The sequence below is a fragment of the Octopus bimaculoides genome, chromosome 27, assembly GCF_046866305.1.
Source record: "Octopus bimaculoides isolate indiv1 chromosome 27, ASM4686630v1, whole genome shotgun sequence".
In the NCBI taxonomy this organism is placed as follows: Eukaryota; Metazoa; Mollusca; class Cephalopoda; order Octopoda; family Octopodidae; genus Octopus; species Octopus bimaculoides.
Window position 1 is genome coordinate 2,648,959 of NC_142954.1, and position 18,545 is coordinate 2,667,503.

Sequence of the window (18,545 nt, forward strand, 5' to 3'; positions counted from 1 at the left end):
TTAACGTAGTTCTCGGGGATATTCAGCGTGACAAGGCTGACCCTTTGAATTACAGGCACAACAGAAACAGGAAGTAAGAGTGAGAGAAAGTTGTGGTGGAATAGTACAGCAGGGTTCGCCACCATCTCCTGTCGGAGCCTCATGGAGCTTTACGTGTTTTCGCTCAATAAACACTGACAATGCCCGGTCTGAGAATCGAAACCGCGATCCTATGACCGCGAGTCTGCTGCCCTAACCCCTAGGCCATTGCGCCTCCACACACATATATATATATATATATATACACACACACACACACACAAATACTCAAATATATACACACACACACATATATACACATACACACATATATACACACACACACACACATATATATATATATATATATATATACATACACATACACATACACACACACACACACACTCATATACATAACACACACACATATATATAAATTAAGAAATGGAGTCAAACACAGGGGTTATTCAAATCATTTCCACTTCCAACATGTTTTGTAAAAACTATGGAGATTATCTCTGGTAACTATTTATTTTTTTTCCTTGTTATTTGTAAAAGAGAATTAGGGAAACTCACCTTCGCTCGGCTGCGTCGCGACGGGTGAAGTTGTTGGATGATAAAGGGATCCTTTGAAAGAAGGGGATTTGTTCATTTTCTTCGACTCTGTTGATCCAGTGATATCACTGAGTTCATCAGGTTTGGCAATGAGAAAGACGAGGGGTTGTTCAGAGAGACGATCCACGCACGTTGTGGTTTCCTCGTCAAGGGTCATATCGACATAGGTCTGACACAACTCATCACAAATGCTCTGTAGAAGGAAGAGGAAAATCTCCACGCTGCAGCTGATGTCTTTGGTCACGGTCTGCGCACGAGTGATGCAGGCTTGCCGGTTGTTCAGGAACGACGTGGACATCTGCTTGAGTAGGTTACGGGTCGTGTCCAGTTGAAGGGGGCTCACGCTGGAGCAAATTTCAATGAGGGTATGAATGTAAAATACCATACTGGCTCCAGCCTGTTTGTAAAGGTTGGCAGCTACGTCAGTTTGCGCAACTTTCTGGATGAGGAACTTCAAGCCGGGCCTCGAGTCAAAATCACAAGCAATGTGGTACGACATATAGAGACAGTCAAGGACCTTGGCAACGTTGCGGGTCGATAGATAAGGGAGCATTCCTGAAAGTAGAATTGATAAGAGGGATTATCCAACCGACTTCATTAGCTTACAGTTGTTTCTGCTACAAGAGACAGTGAATTCAGAGCTGAGTAATTGTGCATCATTTTACGAATTCCTGAGGGTCTTTAAAATGAAGCATTTAATCTGACAATATCCAGCCCAAATATTTTACCTGTTTTATGAGTAAACTGACTAGATTTACCCTCTCACATTGTGAGATTTAAAAATAGTAATTTTCTATTTAAATTTTGTTTTGGCTGTGTGGTAAGTAGCTTGCTTACCAACCACATAGTTCTTTTTTCAGTCCCACTGCGTGGCATCTTGGGCAAGTGTCTTCTACTATAGCCTCAGGCCGACCAAAGCCTTGTGAGTGGATTTGGTAGACGGAAACTGAAAGAAGCCCGTCGTATATATGTATATATATATATGTATGTGTGTTTGTGTGTCTGTGTTTGTCCCCGCACATCGCTTGACAACCGATGCTGGTGTGTTTACGTCCCCGTAACTTAGCAGTTCGGCAAAAGAGACCGATAGAATAAGTACTAGGCTTACAAAGAATAAGTCCTGGGGGGGTCGATTTTATCGACTAAAGGCGGTGCTCCAGCATGGCTGCAGTCAAATGACTGAAACAAGTAAAAGAGTAAAAGAGTAATTTTATTTTCATTCCTGTTGGATCCTGCTTTTGGTCCATGACAGCTTTTTCCAAATTTGGCTGCAATTTCTATCCTTAGGATGGAACAATAGTTTAGCTGATCTTAAAGAACACATTTGGTTAGCAGTGCAGGAGATAACTCCTGAAACGCTTCAAAATGTGTTCCACAATGCTAAGAATAGAGTTGAAATTTGCAGGGATACAGACCCAGCACATGTCGAAGAACTTCGATAAAATTTTGGCATAAGATTTATAAATCCATTTGTTTTGGTATCAGAATTAAGTAATAAACATAAAATTCTGTCAGTTTTTTAAAATATTTTCCTGATTTCATTGAAACAATTAATTCTGGTACACCCAGGATTTGGAGTAGATTTGGCTAATAATTCTGGTGATGGGTTGAGCAACCTACTGCATAGTAGCTCCGATTTATTGATTCAGTACTTACCTGGGAGGGGTGGTGAAGAATTTGAAGAGGATGGTGATGATGTTGCAGATGGTGGCGCTGATGAAGGCGATGACATGGAATGTGGCTGTTGTTGGTGTTGCTCGGTTGAGGAATGGCTAGCATTATTATTGTCGGCACTATTTTTAACCACGCTGTCTTGTTCGGTGCTTGTGTGCAGCTGCAGAAGTATGGAACCGACTGTCTGCAACAACAGCTGATGTGACAGAAGTCCGACAACCAAATTTCGGAATGGAACCCTGCAACAGAAAAGAAATGCAAAAAAAAAGAGAAAAATTAAAAAAAAAGACCCAGTTTTATTACAAAGGCTGTGGGTAAAATGCTCATATATATATATATATATATATACATACATACATAGATATATATATATATATATATATATACATACATACATAGATATATATATATATATACATACATACATAGATATATATATATATATATACATACATAGATATATATATATATATACATACATACATACATAGATATCTCTTTACTCTTTTACTTGTTTCAGTTATTTGACTGCAGCCATGCTTGAGCACCGCCTTTAGTCAAGCAAATCGAACCGAGAGCTTATTCTTTGTAAGCCTAGTACTTATTCTATCGGTCTCTTTTGCTGAACTGCTAAGTTACGGGGAGATGTAAACACACCAGCATCGGTTGTCAGGCAATGTTGGGGGGTGGGGGGGTGGGGGGGACAAACACAGACACACAAACATATGCACACATATACATATATATGATGGGCTTCTTCCAGTTTCTGTCCACCAAATCCACTCACAAGGCTTTGGTCAGCCTGAGGCTGTAGTAGAAGACAATTGCCCAAGGTGCCACGCAGTGGGACTGAACCCGGGACCATGTGGTTGGTGAGCACAGCCACTCCTGCGCCTATATATACATACAAATAAGAAATCGAAAACAAAACAATAAATTACACAATTATAAATTCAATTCAATTTAAATATTTTATACAAGCAAACGACACATCTCATCAATTACAGAGTGCAGCAGAAAGGTTGCTCCGATTTCAAAGGTTAATAAAAAAAACAAACACATGAAGATACAAGAAAAAACTTTGTAATTCTATCAAGTACATTAAAATGCCATTGTGATTCAAGTGGCTTTGAAAACTGTATCACTTAAGTGACAACCATCAATGTTTATCCATGCATTTTCATGTGTTTGTTTTTAATTAACCTTTGTAATTAGGGCAACCTTTCTGCTACAACCTGTATGTATCATCATCATCGTTTAACCCTTTAGTGTTCACATTATTCTGCCAAAATTAATGCTTTTTTATCCACATTATTTTGAACTAATCATGCATTCTCTCGTAGCTGTGAGATTTTGATGAGGTAGCTGTTAATTTTTAAAACGATATTGTGGGGTTGGTGTGAGAGACCAGATCTGGCCAGTTTGACCATAGGTTCTTGTGGCCGGATATGGCCGGTTTAAATGCTAAAGGGTTAATGTCTGTTTTCCATGCTGGCAGTTTAACTGAGAACTGATGAGCTGCACCAGGTTCCAGTCTGATTTGGCAGGGTTTCTACAACTGGATGCCCTTCCTAATGTCAACCACTCCAAGAGTAAAGTGGGTGCTTTTTATGTACCACCAGTACGGATTCTGGTTATGAAACACCGGTATCATTCACGACTGCAATCACACTTAGCTTGGCAGACCTTCTCTAGCACATTATATCAGCAAAAGTCTTGGTTACTTGTCCCTTTGTCTGTGGGGCCCAAAGTTCAAGGGGTGTTTTTTAAGGCATAAATAATGGTCATTCCATGTTAGTTTATTGTAGTAAATTTGACTTACAGCTGTTTCCAGTAGTCATTATAGGTTTGTTATTAAAAGATTTATGCAATTGGGCCATTGATTGCTTGAGAAAAAACCTTGGATTCCGCCACAAGAATACCCGGAGTTCTTTACTAGTCTAAAAAATATTGGTGTAGAGAGTATTTGACCTGGATTGATAATCTCTCACTCATAACTATATATATTGTTGTACTTGGGGATGGTCATGTTGCCAGTTTAGCCAATATATATATATATATATATATATATATATATATATATATATATATCAACCACCATAATGATTATAAGGAGTATTACAAAGTTGCATAGCATTACCCTTAACTCTTATATATATATAGTTCATCTATATATATAAAAATGAGAATGTGTGTCTGTCTGTCTGTCTGTCTGTGTGCATCCCTAAAACTCGAGAACTACGCAACCAATTTCATTCAAATTTTACACATGCCTTACTTAGGGTTCCAGTTGTGTTTTAGTCAAAAAAGATTATTAACTTCTTGCAGAGTTCGAGCACACGGCAACATAATATCTCCTCCACTATTTAAGTATTACGTGTCAAAAGTGAAACAAAAACACTCATGTCAAATACTTTCACTTTAAAACTGAAACTATTCCACTAACTGAAACAATCACATTTCGATACTGTAATGACAGATACTTTCACAGAAAGAGAAAGAGAGAAAGAGAGAGAGACAGAAAGAGAGAGAGAGATGTATATGTATACATATACATGTATATGTACACCATTTCGATACTGTAATGACAGATACTTTCAGAGAGAGAGAAAGAGAGAGATGTATATGTATACATATAGATGTACACGTATATGTATATATAGATCTATACATACATGTATATGTATACATATGTGTAGATGTATATATATATATATAGATGTACATGTAATATGTACACATATATACATATATACATGCATACAGATATCTATACATATATACACCCATCACACACATACACATGCACACAAACACACACATTAGTCATTTGTTTTCTTATCCAAAACTACGTCAAAAGTACTGAATGGATCTTTATGAAATTTGGAAATTATATTCTTTGCATAACGGCCATAACTCTCATGAAAATTCATATATTTTTGATGTTGATGAAATTTTAACCCGAACATAACAGATGAGCATTATTTAGAAAATGATGTCGCACGTTATTGAGGCTACCATTCTTTCTGGATGTGCAAAAGGGGATGACGTCTTTATTCCAAGAATTCCTCTTACTCCATCAGGAGCAGACATTCCTTTTACATTCAGAAGACTACAATTCCCCCTTCGTGTGACTTTTGCCATGTCCATAAACAGATATCAGGGTCAAACACTGTCTGTAGCTGGTCTTCTCTTGGAAGAGCCCTGCTTCTCACATGGACAACTGTATGTTGGCTGCTCAAGAGTGGGCAGCAACAAAAAACCTATTTGTATATGCTCCACAAGGGAAAACAAGGAACATAGTTTACAATAAGGTGTTATAATCACAACAGCAAGAAAGTATGTACATGATTACCTTCTTTTACGAAACTTCATTGACTTTCATATATTTATATTGATATACATATATATATATATATATACACGTGTGTTTGGGTGCGTGTGTGTATATACATCTCTATATATAAAGATGATGCGTAGTCTAGACGGCGTTTTTAGATTTCATTATTCTCTTTAACCCGGGCAACGCCGGGTATGTCTGCTAGTTTTTTATATATATATATATATAGTTCATTATGTGTATATATATATATATATGTATACATAAATCATCACCACCCATGCTAGCATGGAAGGCGGATGTCAAATGCTGTGTGTGTGTGTGTGTGCATGAGTACATGTGTGTAGGTGTATAAGAATACGTATATATATATATATATATATATATATATTAGTTAACTTACAGTCATTTAATTGATGACAAGTTACTCAAAAATGCAAAGTCATTGCAATGTTTTATATGTGTGTAGGTGAGTGCATGCGTGTGCGCATGCACTTGTGTAACATTAAACAAAACCAAATGTGGAAACAAAGAAAGCAGGTGAAGTTCAGTGGCTACGCCTAGCTAGGTGCACGTATTCAATTAATATTAGCTGGGAAACAGGATGTAAAATTATGTTTTGTCGTATATATATATATATACATATACATATACACGACAGGCTTCTTTCAGTTTCCGTCTACCAAATCCACTCACAAGGCTTTGGTCGGCCCGAGGCTATAGTAGAAGACACTTGCCCAAGGTGCCACGCTGTGGGACTGAACCCGGAACCATGTGGTTGGTAAGCAAGCTACTTACCACACAGCCACTCCTGCACCTTTTGATTAAAGTTCATTCTTTGTTTGAAAAAAAAATGACTTTTATTTAACACTAAAAAACCGAAATTACTTTCTTGCCAACCCAATATAAATGTATCACTTCTTCTTACAACATTAAGAGTCTTTTAACTCTTATTTCTAGCAATATAGGTGCTTTAGCTTCCTTAGTCGTGCTGAGTGATGATTAAATATATATATTCTTTTATTCTTCTATACTTTTCTTTGTCTCAGTTATTTGTAGTAGTAGTGGTGGTTGTAACGGTAGTAGTAGTAATAGTAGCTGCGCTACAACTTGTTGTAGTTGAAGTAGTAGCTGTAGTAGAAACTAGTTGTTGTGATGGTGGTGGTAGCTGTCATGTTAACATTAAGCAGAACCAAAATGCAACAGTTGAGGCTGTAGTTGGAAGTGTACCTACCTGGTGACCAGGTGTTCGGTGTTCGAATTAGCGTCGTGGACTGGTGGGTAGAGCAGAAAGATGTAAGACTTGTCGGTGTCCACATCAGAATAGGAATTACAAGATTGGTTGTGGCCACCACCTTGGATTTGACTGTCCAGTAGAAATACCTGAAAGGAGACAAGCCAGTAAAAGAAACTTCTAAATCATCAGTTACTCTTTTGCTTGCTTCAGTCTTTTGACTGTGGCCATGCTCGAGCATTGCCTTGAACGGTTTTAGTCAAACAAATCGACACCAGGACTTAGTAGTTTAAGCCTAGCATTTATTCTATCGGTTTCTTTTGCTGAACCGCTAAGTCATGGGGACGTAAACACACCAACACCAGTTGTCAAGATGTGATGGGGGTACACACACACACACACACACACATATATATAGATATTCTTTTTCTTGAATTTGTGTACACGTGTATAGAATAATATATCTGTTGAATAAAGTTACATGGTCTGGTTTTCACGTTTTTTTTATTATTATTGTATCTCAAATTTTTTTACAATGTTGAAGTACGTTAAGTATTTCAAAAAAAAATTTAGTAACGTTCATAAAGTTCAATTAACACTTTCATACATTCCTAGTAATCATCAAATTCCAAAATGTATTTAACAGACAGTTGACTTGAGTGCCTGAGATCATCATCATCATCATCATCGTTTAACGTCCGCTTTCCATGCTAGCATGGGTTGGACGATTTGACTGAGGACTGGTGAAACCGGATGGCAACACCAGGCTCCAGTCTGATTTGGCAGAGTTTCTACAGCTGGATGCCCTTCCTAACGCCAACCACTCAGAGAGTGTAGTGGGTGCTTTTACGTGTCACCCGCACGAAAACGGCCACGCTCGAAATGGTGTCTTTTATGTGCCACCCGCACAAGCCAGTCCAGGGGCACTGGCAACGATCTCGCTCGAAAATCCTACAGGAGCCAGTCAGGCGGTACTGGCAACGGCCACGCTCAAAATGGTGCATCTCATGTGCCACCCGCACAAGAACCAGTCCAGGGGCACTGGCAACGATCTTACTTGGCTTGCCGGGTCTTCTCACGCACAGCCCATTTCCAAAGGTCTCGGTCCGTAGTCATCGCCTCGGTGAGGCCCAATGTACGAAGGTCTTGCTTCACCACCTCAGCCCAGGTCTTCCTGGGCCTACCTCTTCCACGGGTTCCCTCAACTGTTAGGGTGTGGCACTTTTTCACGCAGCTATCCTCCTCCATTCTCACCACATGTCCATACCAGCGCAATCGTCTCTCTTGCACGCCACAACTGATGCTTCTAATGTTCAGCTTTTCTCTCAAGATACTTACACTCTGACGGGTATTCACATTGACATTACACATCCAACGGAGCATACTGGCTTCATTCCTTGCGAGCTTACGTATGTCCTCAGCAGTTACAGCCCATGTTTCACTGCCATGTAGCATGGTTGTTCGTACGCATGCGTCATACAGTCTGCCTTTTACTCTGAGTGAGAGTCCCTTTGTCGCCAGCAGGGGTAAGAGCTCTCTAAACTTTGCCCAGGCTATTCTTATTCTAGCAGCTACACTTTCAGCGCACCCACCCCCACTACTAACTTGGTCGCCCAGATAGCGGAAGCTATCGACTACCTCTAGTTTTTCACCCTGGAATGAGATAGAAGTTGTTTCCTGTTTGTTTGCAGTCTTTATTGTACCTGAACATCTGCCACAAACAAAAACTAACTTGCTAGTTAACCTGCCTTTGATGTTGCTGCACCTCTTATGTGTCCATAGCTTGCACCGGGTACATCTTATAGAGTTACTACCTACTCCTTTTCTACATACTGAGCAGGGCCATCTACCTGAAGGGGTTTGTGTTTTATCTACCTTCCTACTTATTAGGATTTTGGTTTTAGCTAGGTTGACTCTAAGGCCCTTCAATTCTAGACCTTGCTTCCACACCTGAAACTTCTCCTCTAGTTCTGATAGTGACTCCGCAATTAGGGCAAGGTCATCAGCATAGAGGAGCTCCCAGGGGCAACCTGTCTTGAACTCCTCTGTGATTGCCTGGAGGACTATGGTAAATAATAGGGGGCTGAGGACGGAACCTTGGTGGACCCCTACCTCTACCCGGAATTCATTGCTGTACTCATTTCCAACCCTCACCTTACTGGCCGCATCTCTGTACATGGCTCGCACAGCTCTCACTAGCCATTCTTCTATCCCAAGTTTCCTCATTGACCACCAGATAAGGGATCGGGGGACCCTGTCAAAGGCTTTCTCCATGTCAACGAAAGCCAGGTACAGAGGTTTATCCTTGGCTAGGTATTTCTCTTGCAACTGTCTCACTAGAAATAAGGCATCAGTAGTGCTTTTACCTGGCACGAACCCAAACTGCATCTCATCTAAATTGATTCGCTCCCTAATTAGTTGGGCTATGACCCTCTCTGTAACTTTCATAACCTGATCTAACAGCTTGATGCCTCTGTAATTATTTGTATCTAAAGCGTCCCCTTTACCTTTGTAGCAGTTGACTATGATGCTGCTACACCAGTCATAGGGTATGACTCCTTCGTGTATCACCTGGTTCGTAATACGGGTGACTAGGCTATAGCCAACACTGCCAGATATTTTGAGCATCTCTGCAGTGATTCCTGATGGGCCGGGGGCTTTCCCGGTCTTCATACTCTTAATTGCTTTATCTACCCTGGTACTATCAACTCGGATAGCTGGTCCCTCTATTGGGTCGACATAAGGCAGGCTCTCTTTCTCCCATTCATTCTCTTTATTAAGCAATCTATCGTAGTGGCATCTCCAGACCTCTTTCTTTGCATCCTCATTTAATGCAAGCGTACCATCATCCATGCGAACACATTTCTCTCCTACAACATCACTATTCTCTCTCCTACACTGTCTTGCAACCCGAAATACCTCGAGTCTTTGGTCCTCACGGCGCAGAACATTGGCAAATCTTTCCTTATCTGCTTCCCCTCTGGCTAAATAAACCTGTCGCCTAGCCTCCCTTCTGGCACATTGGTACAATTCCCTGCTACCACCGTTCTTCCAGTCCTTCCAAGCTTGTTTCTTTTGTCTAATAGCCCTGTCTACCTCCTTGTTCCACCACCACGTTACTCTGGGTTGGGAGGGGACCTTACACCACCCACAAATCTGGTCGGTGGCTTTCAACAGGTTGTCCCGCAGGAATCTCCAATTGTCTTCCACGTTGTATGATGCTATATCCCCTTCTATTTCGTTAAATGCTTCAAGTAACTTGTCTCTAAGTCTCTGTCCGTTTGCAGGGTCTTTAAGCTTCCACACCCTTCTTCTCCAAGCCTGTCTAATTCTGGGCACCCATTTTGCCTTGATCCCAAAGTCGCTAACTACTAATCTATGTTGTGGGGTACATTCTTCGCCAGGGTAGGTTTTGGCATTTATAAGCCGCCCTCTTTCCCTATTTCTGGCGAGGATGTAGTCGATTTGGCTAGAGTGTCTGCCGGAGCGGTAGGTGACTAGGTGACTGGCAGGTTTCCTGAAGTTGGTATTGCAGACCATAAGATTGGTTGCATCACAGAACTCCAGCAGTCTGGTTCCCTCCTCGTTGCGGGAACCGAAGCCATAGCCTCCATGTATGCCATGGAAGCCCCCAGCACGACGTCCGACATGACCGTTGAAGTCTCCAGCCACAAAGAGAAGGTCCCTGTCACTCGTCGACGAGGTAGTTTGCAAGAGGGTGTCATAGAATTGGTCTTTCAGACCATCTGGTAGCCCAGGTTGAGGTGCATAGGCTGAGATGACAGTAGCTAATCTATGATGAAGCACTAGTCTGATCTTAAGTACTCTGTCACTTACTCTAACGACCTCGATTACCTTATCCACCCATTTCTCCGCTAGAAGTATTCCTACGCCCCCGACCCCGTCAGTGTTCCCTGCCCAGAAAATCTTGTACCTGTGTTCTTTGCCTGTGAGGAACCTTGCAGAACCTCCTCTCCATCTTACTTCCTGGATGCAGCACATATCTACGCATCTCCGTTCAAGCATCTCAACAATTTCACCAGATCTACCTTTCAGCGTGCCGACGTTGAGAGTGCCAATCCTAACAGTATGGGTGTTGGGGGTGTGGGCCTGTAGCCTGGGAAGGGGAATATATATATATATATATATATATATACACACACACACACACACGTTGGAGCTCATGGAGGCAAACTGGCTGAGTTCCTTTTGAGGATCGGGCTTCACAGAGACAAAGTGGCCGAGTTTCTTTCAAGTGTTGGGCAATGATCAAGACCTTTGGCATTATGTCGTACTTGAGAAGAAAACACATCGCAACCATGGCAGAAAGAGGTGCCGGTGGCACATAAAAGCACCCATTATACTCTTGGAGTGATTGGTGTTGGGAAGAGCATTGAGCCATAGAAGACCATGTCAAATCAGATTGGTGCAGCCTTCCAGCGTGCCAGCATGGACAACGACACACGATGGGCTTCTTTCAGTTTCCACCTACCAAATCCACTCACAAGGCTTTGGTCGGCCCGAGGCTATCGTAGAAGACACTTGCCCAAGGTGCCACGCAGTGGGACAGAACCCAGAGCCATGTGGTTGGGAAGTAAGTTTCTTACCATGCAGCCATGCCTGCTCCTATGGTTCTCAACCATTTTTTTTTTATCTACGGACCCCTTTGGTTACTATTTTAGTCTGGTGGACCCCCATAGCCATTCGGTGATTAAAAACTAGTTTTATAGGAACTTCTTTCTAAATTTCTATTATGTTTTTCACTCATTTGTTCTTTTTGTTTCTTACAGGTTTCAATCATTAGACGGTGGCCATGCTGGGGCAGTGCCTTGAAGAGTTTTGAGACAAATGACTCAGCACCAATACTTTTTTTTTTTCTTTTCACGCCCGATACTTATACTGTTGGTCTTTTCTGCTGAACTGCTAAGTTGTGGGAGACATAAACACACCAACATCAGTTGTCAAGATATGGTGGTGGAGGACAAACACACACACACACACACACACACACACACATCAGGTGGAGTAAAAAGAAATCAATATTTTGAACCATGAAGAATTTGAAGTGGAGAGTTTTGCAGAGTTTTGAATTTTTTTGGACATTCTTTTTGTGCAATTGTCTGCTAATAAAGACATAGACTTAATAAAATGCATCAATAAATTAACATTGATATTTTTTCTGCTACAGATGCAAACATCTTTCAAAGCGTGGTATTCAACTTCAAAAAAGGACGTAAAACAGCTGAAACCGTTTGCAATGTCATCAAAACGTTTCGTGAGGAGCTGGCCAGTGAGCGGTCAGCTTGAAAATGGTTTGGACAATTTTGCAGTTGAGACCTGAGCCTTGAAGATACTGAGTGTAGTGGAGGCCCCATTTATAATCGATGGCGGTCAATTAAAACCGTATTCAGGCTGTTTGTATAAAAAGGGCTACACACACGATTAATATAATTAATATATATATATATATATATATATATATATATATATATATGTAATTAATTATATAAATATATTATATATATATATATATATATATTTATATATATATATATATATATATATATATATATATGTAATTAATTATATATATATATATATATATATATATATATATATATATATGTAATTAATTATATATATATATATATATATATATATATATATATGTAATTAATTATATATATATATATATATATATATATATGTAATTAATTATATATATATATATATATATATGTAATTAATTATATATATATATATATATATATGTAATTAATTATATATATATATATATATATATATATATATGTAATTAATTATATATATATATATATATATATATATATGTATTTAATTATATATATATATATATATATATATATATGTAATTAATTATATATATATATATATATATATATATATGTAATTAATTATATATATATATATATATATATATATGTAATTAATTATATAAATATATATATATATATATATATATATATATGTAATTAATTATATAAATATATATATATATATATATATATATATATGTAATTAATTATATAAATATATTATATATATATATATATATAATTAATTATATAAATATATTTATATGTAATTAATTATATAAATATATTTATATGTAATTTATTATATAAATATATTTATATGTAATTAATTATATAAATATATTTATATATATATATATAATTATATGTATATATATATATATATATATTTATATAATTAATTATATATATAATTAATTATATAGTTTGCGCAAGCTAAACAGGCTTCTTTAACAGGTTGGCAAGCTACTTCAGGCTGATGACGAGCAAAGAGTCAGAAACATGTCCCTGAATGCTGGCTAGGCTGGGCGGGGAAGCTTGTCTTCCCCTTGCAAACTTAAGGACACAGTAATTGTGTCAAGGCCGACAGGAAGCCGTCCAGCTACCTAGGGCTAAATGGCAGTAGTGTGTTCCCTTCTTGGGATTGTCACATTAAGTTGACAATACACTACAGCTTTATCGCTCCACTACTGCTTAAATCTCTCTGAGAGATTTAGAAATATTATATTTCTAATTTTGCTGATCAGTGAATAAACTTCACTATGATTATAGAAGTTTGCTAGAGCTAAACAGGCTTCTTTAACAGGTTGGCAAGCTACTTCAGGCTGATGACGAGCAAAGACTCAGAAACATGTCCCTGAATGCTGGCTAGGCTGGGTGGGGAAGCTTGTCTTCCCCTTGCAAACTTAAGGACACAGTAATTGTGTCAAGGCCGACAGGAAGCCGTCCAGCTACCTAGGGCTAAATGGCAGTAGTGTGTTCCCTTCTTGGGATTGTCACATTAAGTTGACAATACACTACAGCTTTATCGCTCCACTACTGCTTAAATCTCTCTGAGAGATTTAGAAATATTATATTTCTAATTTTGCTGATCAGTGAATAAACTTCACTATGATTATAGAAGTTTGCTAGAGCTAAACCGGCTTCTTTAACAGGTTGGCAAGCTACTTCAGGCTGATGACGAGCAAAGACTCAGAAACATGTCCCTGAATGCTGGCTAGGCTGGGTGGGGAAGCTTGTCTTCCCCTTGCAAACTTAAGGACACAGTAATTGTGTCAAGGCCGACAGGAAGCCGTCCAGCTACCTAGGGCTAAATGGCAGTAGTGTGTTCCCTTCTTGGGATTGTCACATTAAGTTGACAATACACTACAGCTTTATCGCTCCACTACTGCTTAAATCTCTCTGAGAGATTTAGAAATATTATATTTCTAATTTTGCTGATCAGTGAATAAACTTCACTATGATTATAGAAGTTTGCTAGAGCTAAACAGGCTTCTTTAACAGGTTGGCAAGCTACTTCAGGCTGATGACGAGCAAAGAGTCAGAAACATGTCCCTGAATGCTGGCTAGGCTGGGTGGGGAAGCTTGTCTTCCCCTTGCAAACTTAAGGACACAGTAATTGTGTCAAGGCCGACAGGAAGCCGTCCAGCTACCTAGGGCTAAATGGCAGTAGTGTGTTCCCTTCTTGGGATTGTCACATTAAGTTGACAATACACTACAGCTTTATCGCTCCACTACTGCTTAAATCTCTCTGAGAGATTTAGAAATATTATATTTCTAATTTTGCTGATCAGTGAATAAACTTCACTATGATTATAGAAGTTTGCTAGAGCTAAACAGGCTTCTTTAACAGGTTGGCAAGCTACTTCAGGCTGATGACGAGCAAAGAGTCAGAAACATGTCCCTGAATGCTGGCTAGGCTGGGTGGGGAAGCTTGTCTTCCCCTTGCAAACTTAAGGACACAGTAATTGTGTCAAGGCCGACAGGAAGCCGTCCAGCTACCTAGGGCTAAATGGCAGTAGTGTGTTCCCTTCTTGGGATTGTCACATTAAGTTGACAATACACTACAGCTTTATCGCTCCACTACTGCTTAAATCTCTCTGAGAGATTTAGAAATATTATATTTCTAATTTTGCTGATCAGTGAATAAACTTCACTATGATTATAGAAGTTTGCTAGAGCTAAACAGGCTTCTTTAACAGGTTGGCAAGCTACTTCAGGCTGATGACGAGCAAAGACTCAGAAACATGTCCCTGAATGCTGGCTAGGCTGGGTGGGGAAGCTTGTCTTCCCCTTGCAAACTTAAGGACACAGTAATTGTGTCAAGGCCGACAGGAAGCCGTCCAGCTACCTAGGGCTAAATGGCAGTAGTGTGTTCCCTTCTTGGGATTGTCACATTAAGTTGACAATACACTACAGCTTTATCGCTCCACTACTGCTTAAATCTCTCTGAGAGATTTAGAAATATTATATTTCTAATTTTGCTGATCAGTGAATAAACTTCACTATGATTATAGAAGTTTGCTAGAGCTAAACAGGCTTCTTTAACAGGTTGGCAAGCTACTTCAGGCTGATGACGAGCAAAGAGTCAGAAACATGTCCCTGAATGCTGGCTAGGCTGGGTGGGGAAGCTTGTCTTCCCCTTGCAAACTTAAGGACACAGTAATTGTGTCAAGGCCGACAGGAAGCCGTCCAGCTACCTAGGGCTAAATGGCAGTAGTGTGTTCCCTTCTTGGGATTGTCACATTAAGTTGACAATACACTACAGCTTTATCGCTCCACTACTGCTTAAATCTCTCTGAGAGATTTAGAAATATTATATTTCTAATTTTGCTGATCAGTGAATAAACTTCACTATGATTATAGAAGTTTGCTAGAGCTAAACAGGCTTCTTTAACAGGTTGGCAAGCTACTTCAGGCTGATGACGAGCAAAGAGTCAGAAACATGTCCCTGAATGCTGGCTAGGCTGGGTGGGGAAGCTTGTCTTCCCCTTGCAAACTTAAGGACACAGTAATTGTGTCAAGGCCGACAGGAAGCCGTCCAGCTACCTAGGGCTAAATGGCAGTAGTGTGTTCCCTTCTTGGGATTGTCACATTAAGTTGACAATACACTACAGCTTTATCGCTCCACTACTGCTTAAATCTCTCTGAGAGATTTAGAAATATTATATTTCTAATTTTGCTGATCAGTGAATAAACTTCACTATGATTATAGAAGTTTGCTAGAGCTAAACAGGCTTCTTTAACAGGTTGGCAAGCTACTTCAGGCTGATGACGAGCAAAGACTCAGAAACATGTCCCTGAATGCTGGCTAGGCTGGGTGGGGAAGCTTGTCTTCCCCTTGCAAACTTAAGGACACAGTAATTGTGTCAAGGCCGACAGGAAGCCGTCCAGCTACCTAGGGCTAAATGGCAGTAGTGTGTTCCCTTCTTGGGATTGTCACATTAAGTTGACAATACACTACAGCTTTATCGCTCCACTACTGCTTAAATCTCTCTGAGAGATTTAGAAATATTATATTTCTAATTTTGCTGATCAGTGAATAAACTTCACTATGATTATAGAAGTTTGCTAGAGCTAAACAGGCTTCTTTAACAGGTTGGCAAGCTACTTCAGGCTGATGACGAGCAAAGAGTCAGAAACATGTCCCTGAATGCTGGCTAGGCTGGGTGGGGAAGCTTGTCTTCCCCTTGCAAACTTAAGGACACAGTAATTGTGTCAAGGCCGACAGGAAGCCGTCCAGCTACCTAGGGCTAAATGGCAGTAGTGTGTTCCCTTCTTGGGATTGTCACATTAAGTTGACAATACACTACAGCTTTATCGCTCCACTACTGCTTAAATCTCTCTGAGAGATTTAGAAATATTATATTTCTAATTTTGCTGATCAGTGAATAAACTTCACTATGATTATAGAAGTTTGCTAGAGCTAAACAGGCTTCTTTAACAGGTTGGCAAGCTACTTCAGGCTGATGACGAGCAAAGAGTCAGAAACATGTCCCTGAATGCTGGCTAGGCTGGGTGGGGAAGCTTGTCTTCCCCTTGCAAACTTAAGGACACAGTAATTGTGTCAAGGCCGACAGGAAGCCGTCCAGCTACCTAGGGCTAAATGGCAGTAGTGTGTTCCCTTCTTGGGATTGTCACATTAAGTTGACAATACACTACAGCTTTATCGCTCCACTACTGCTTAAATCTCTCTGAGAGATTTAGAAATATTATATTTCTAATTTTGCTGATCAGTGAATAAACTTCACTATGATTATAGAAGTTTGCTAGAGCTAAACAGGCTTCTTTAACAGGTTGGCAAGCTACTTCAGGCTGATGACGAGCAAAGAGTCAGAAACATGTCCCTGAATGCTGGCTAGGCTGGGTGGGGAAGCTTGTCTTCCCCTTGCAAACTTAAGGACACAGTAATTGTGTCAAGGCCGACAGGAAGCCGTCCAGCTACCTAGGGCTAAATGGCAGTAGTGTGTTCCCTTCTTGGGATTGTCACATTAAGTTGACAATACACTACAGCTTTATCGCTCCACTACTGCTTAAATCTCTCTGAGAGATTTAGAAATATTATATTTCTAATTTTGCTGATCAGTGAATAAACTTCACTATGATTATAGAAGTTTGCTAGAGCTAAACAGGCTTCTTTAACAGGTTGGCAAGCTACTTCAGGCTGATGACGAGCAAAGAGTCAGAAACATGTCCCTGAATGCTGGCTAGGCTGGGTGGGGAAGCTTGTCTTCCCCTTGCAAACTTAAGGACACAGTAATTGTGTCAAGGCCGACAGGAAGCCGTCCAGCTACCTAGGGCTAAATGGCAGTAGTGTGTTCCCTTCTTGGGATTGTCACATTAAGTTGACAATACACTACAGCTTTATCGCTCCACTACTGCTTAAATCTCTCTGAGAGATTTAGAAATATTATATTTCTAATTTTGCTGATCAGTGAATAAACTTCACTATGATTATAGAAGTTTGCTAGAGCTAAACAGGCTTCTTTAACAGGTTGGCAAGCTACTTCAGGCTGATGACGAGCAAAGACTCAGAAACATGTCCCTGAATGCTGGCTAGGCTGGGTGGGGAAGCTTGTCTTCCCCTTGCAAACTTAAGGACACAGTAATTGTGTCAAGGCCGACAGGAAGCCGTCCAGCTACCTAGGGCTAAATGGCAGTAGTGTGTTCCCTTCTTGGGATTGTCACATTAAGTTGACAATACACTACAGCTTTATCGCTCCACTACTGCTTAAATCTCTCTGAGAGATTTAGAAATATTATATTTCTAATTTTGCTGATCAGTGAATAAACTTCACTATGATTATAGAAGTTTGCTAGAGCTAAACAGGCTTCTTTAACAGGTTGGCAAGCTACTTCAGGCTGATGACGAGCAAAGAGTCAGAAACATGTCCCTGAATGCTGGCTAGGCTGGGTGGGGAAGCTTGTCTTCCCCTTGCAAACTTAAGGACACAGTAATTGTGTCAAGGCCGACAGGAAGCCGTCCAGCTACCTAGGGCTAAATGGCAGTAGTGTGTTCCCTTCTTGGGATTGTCACATTAAGTTGACAATACACTACAGCTTTATCGCTCCACTACTGCTTAAATCTCTCTGAGAGATTTAGAAATATTATATTTCTAATTTTGCTGATCAGTGAATAAACTTCACTATGATTATAGAAGTTTGCTAGAGCTAAACAGGCTTCTTTAACAGGTTGGCAAGCTACTTCAGGCTGATGACGAGCAAAGAGTCAGAAACATGTCCCTGAATGCTGGCTAGGCTGGGTGGGGAAGCTTGTCTTCCCCTTGCAAACTTAAGGACACAGTAA

General features: G+C 39.9%; 1 protein-coding gene and 1 long non-coding RNA gene across 4 annotated transcripts in view; one reads left to right on the forward strand and one right to left on the reverse strand.

Annotated features, from left to right (window-relative positions):
• The window catches only part of LOC149130797 (uncharacterized), a 66,500-nt gene extending 54,451 nt beyond the window's left edge, over positions 1–12,049 (forward strand). For both annotated transcript variants that reach the window (XR_016238666.1, XR_016238665.1), the window contains exon 3: positions 11,675–12,049. This is a non-coding gene — a long non-coding RNA (uncharacterized LOC149130797). The remainder of the gene's footprint in view (positions 1–11,674) is intronic.
• Positions 1–18,545, reverse strand: part of LOC106876896 (brefeldin A-inhibited guanine nucleotide-exchange protein 3) — a 64,169-nt gene that overhangs the window by 7,551 nt on the left and 38,073 nt on the right. For both annotated transcript variants that reach the window (XM_089343485.1, XM_089343484.1), the window contains 3 exons: positions 6,885–7,033; positions 2,293–2,549; positions 598–1,191 (listed from right to left, as the gene is read on the reverse strand). In XM_089343485.1, the coding sequence (XP_089199611.1) occupies positions 598–1,191; positions 2,293–2,549; positions 6,885–7,033 (1,000 nt within the window). The remainder of the gene's footprint in view (positions 1–597; positions 1,192–2,292; positions 2,550–6,884; positions 7,034–18,545) is intronic.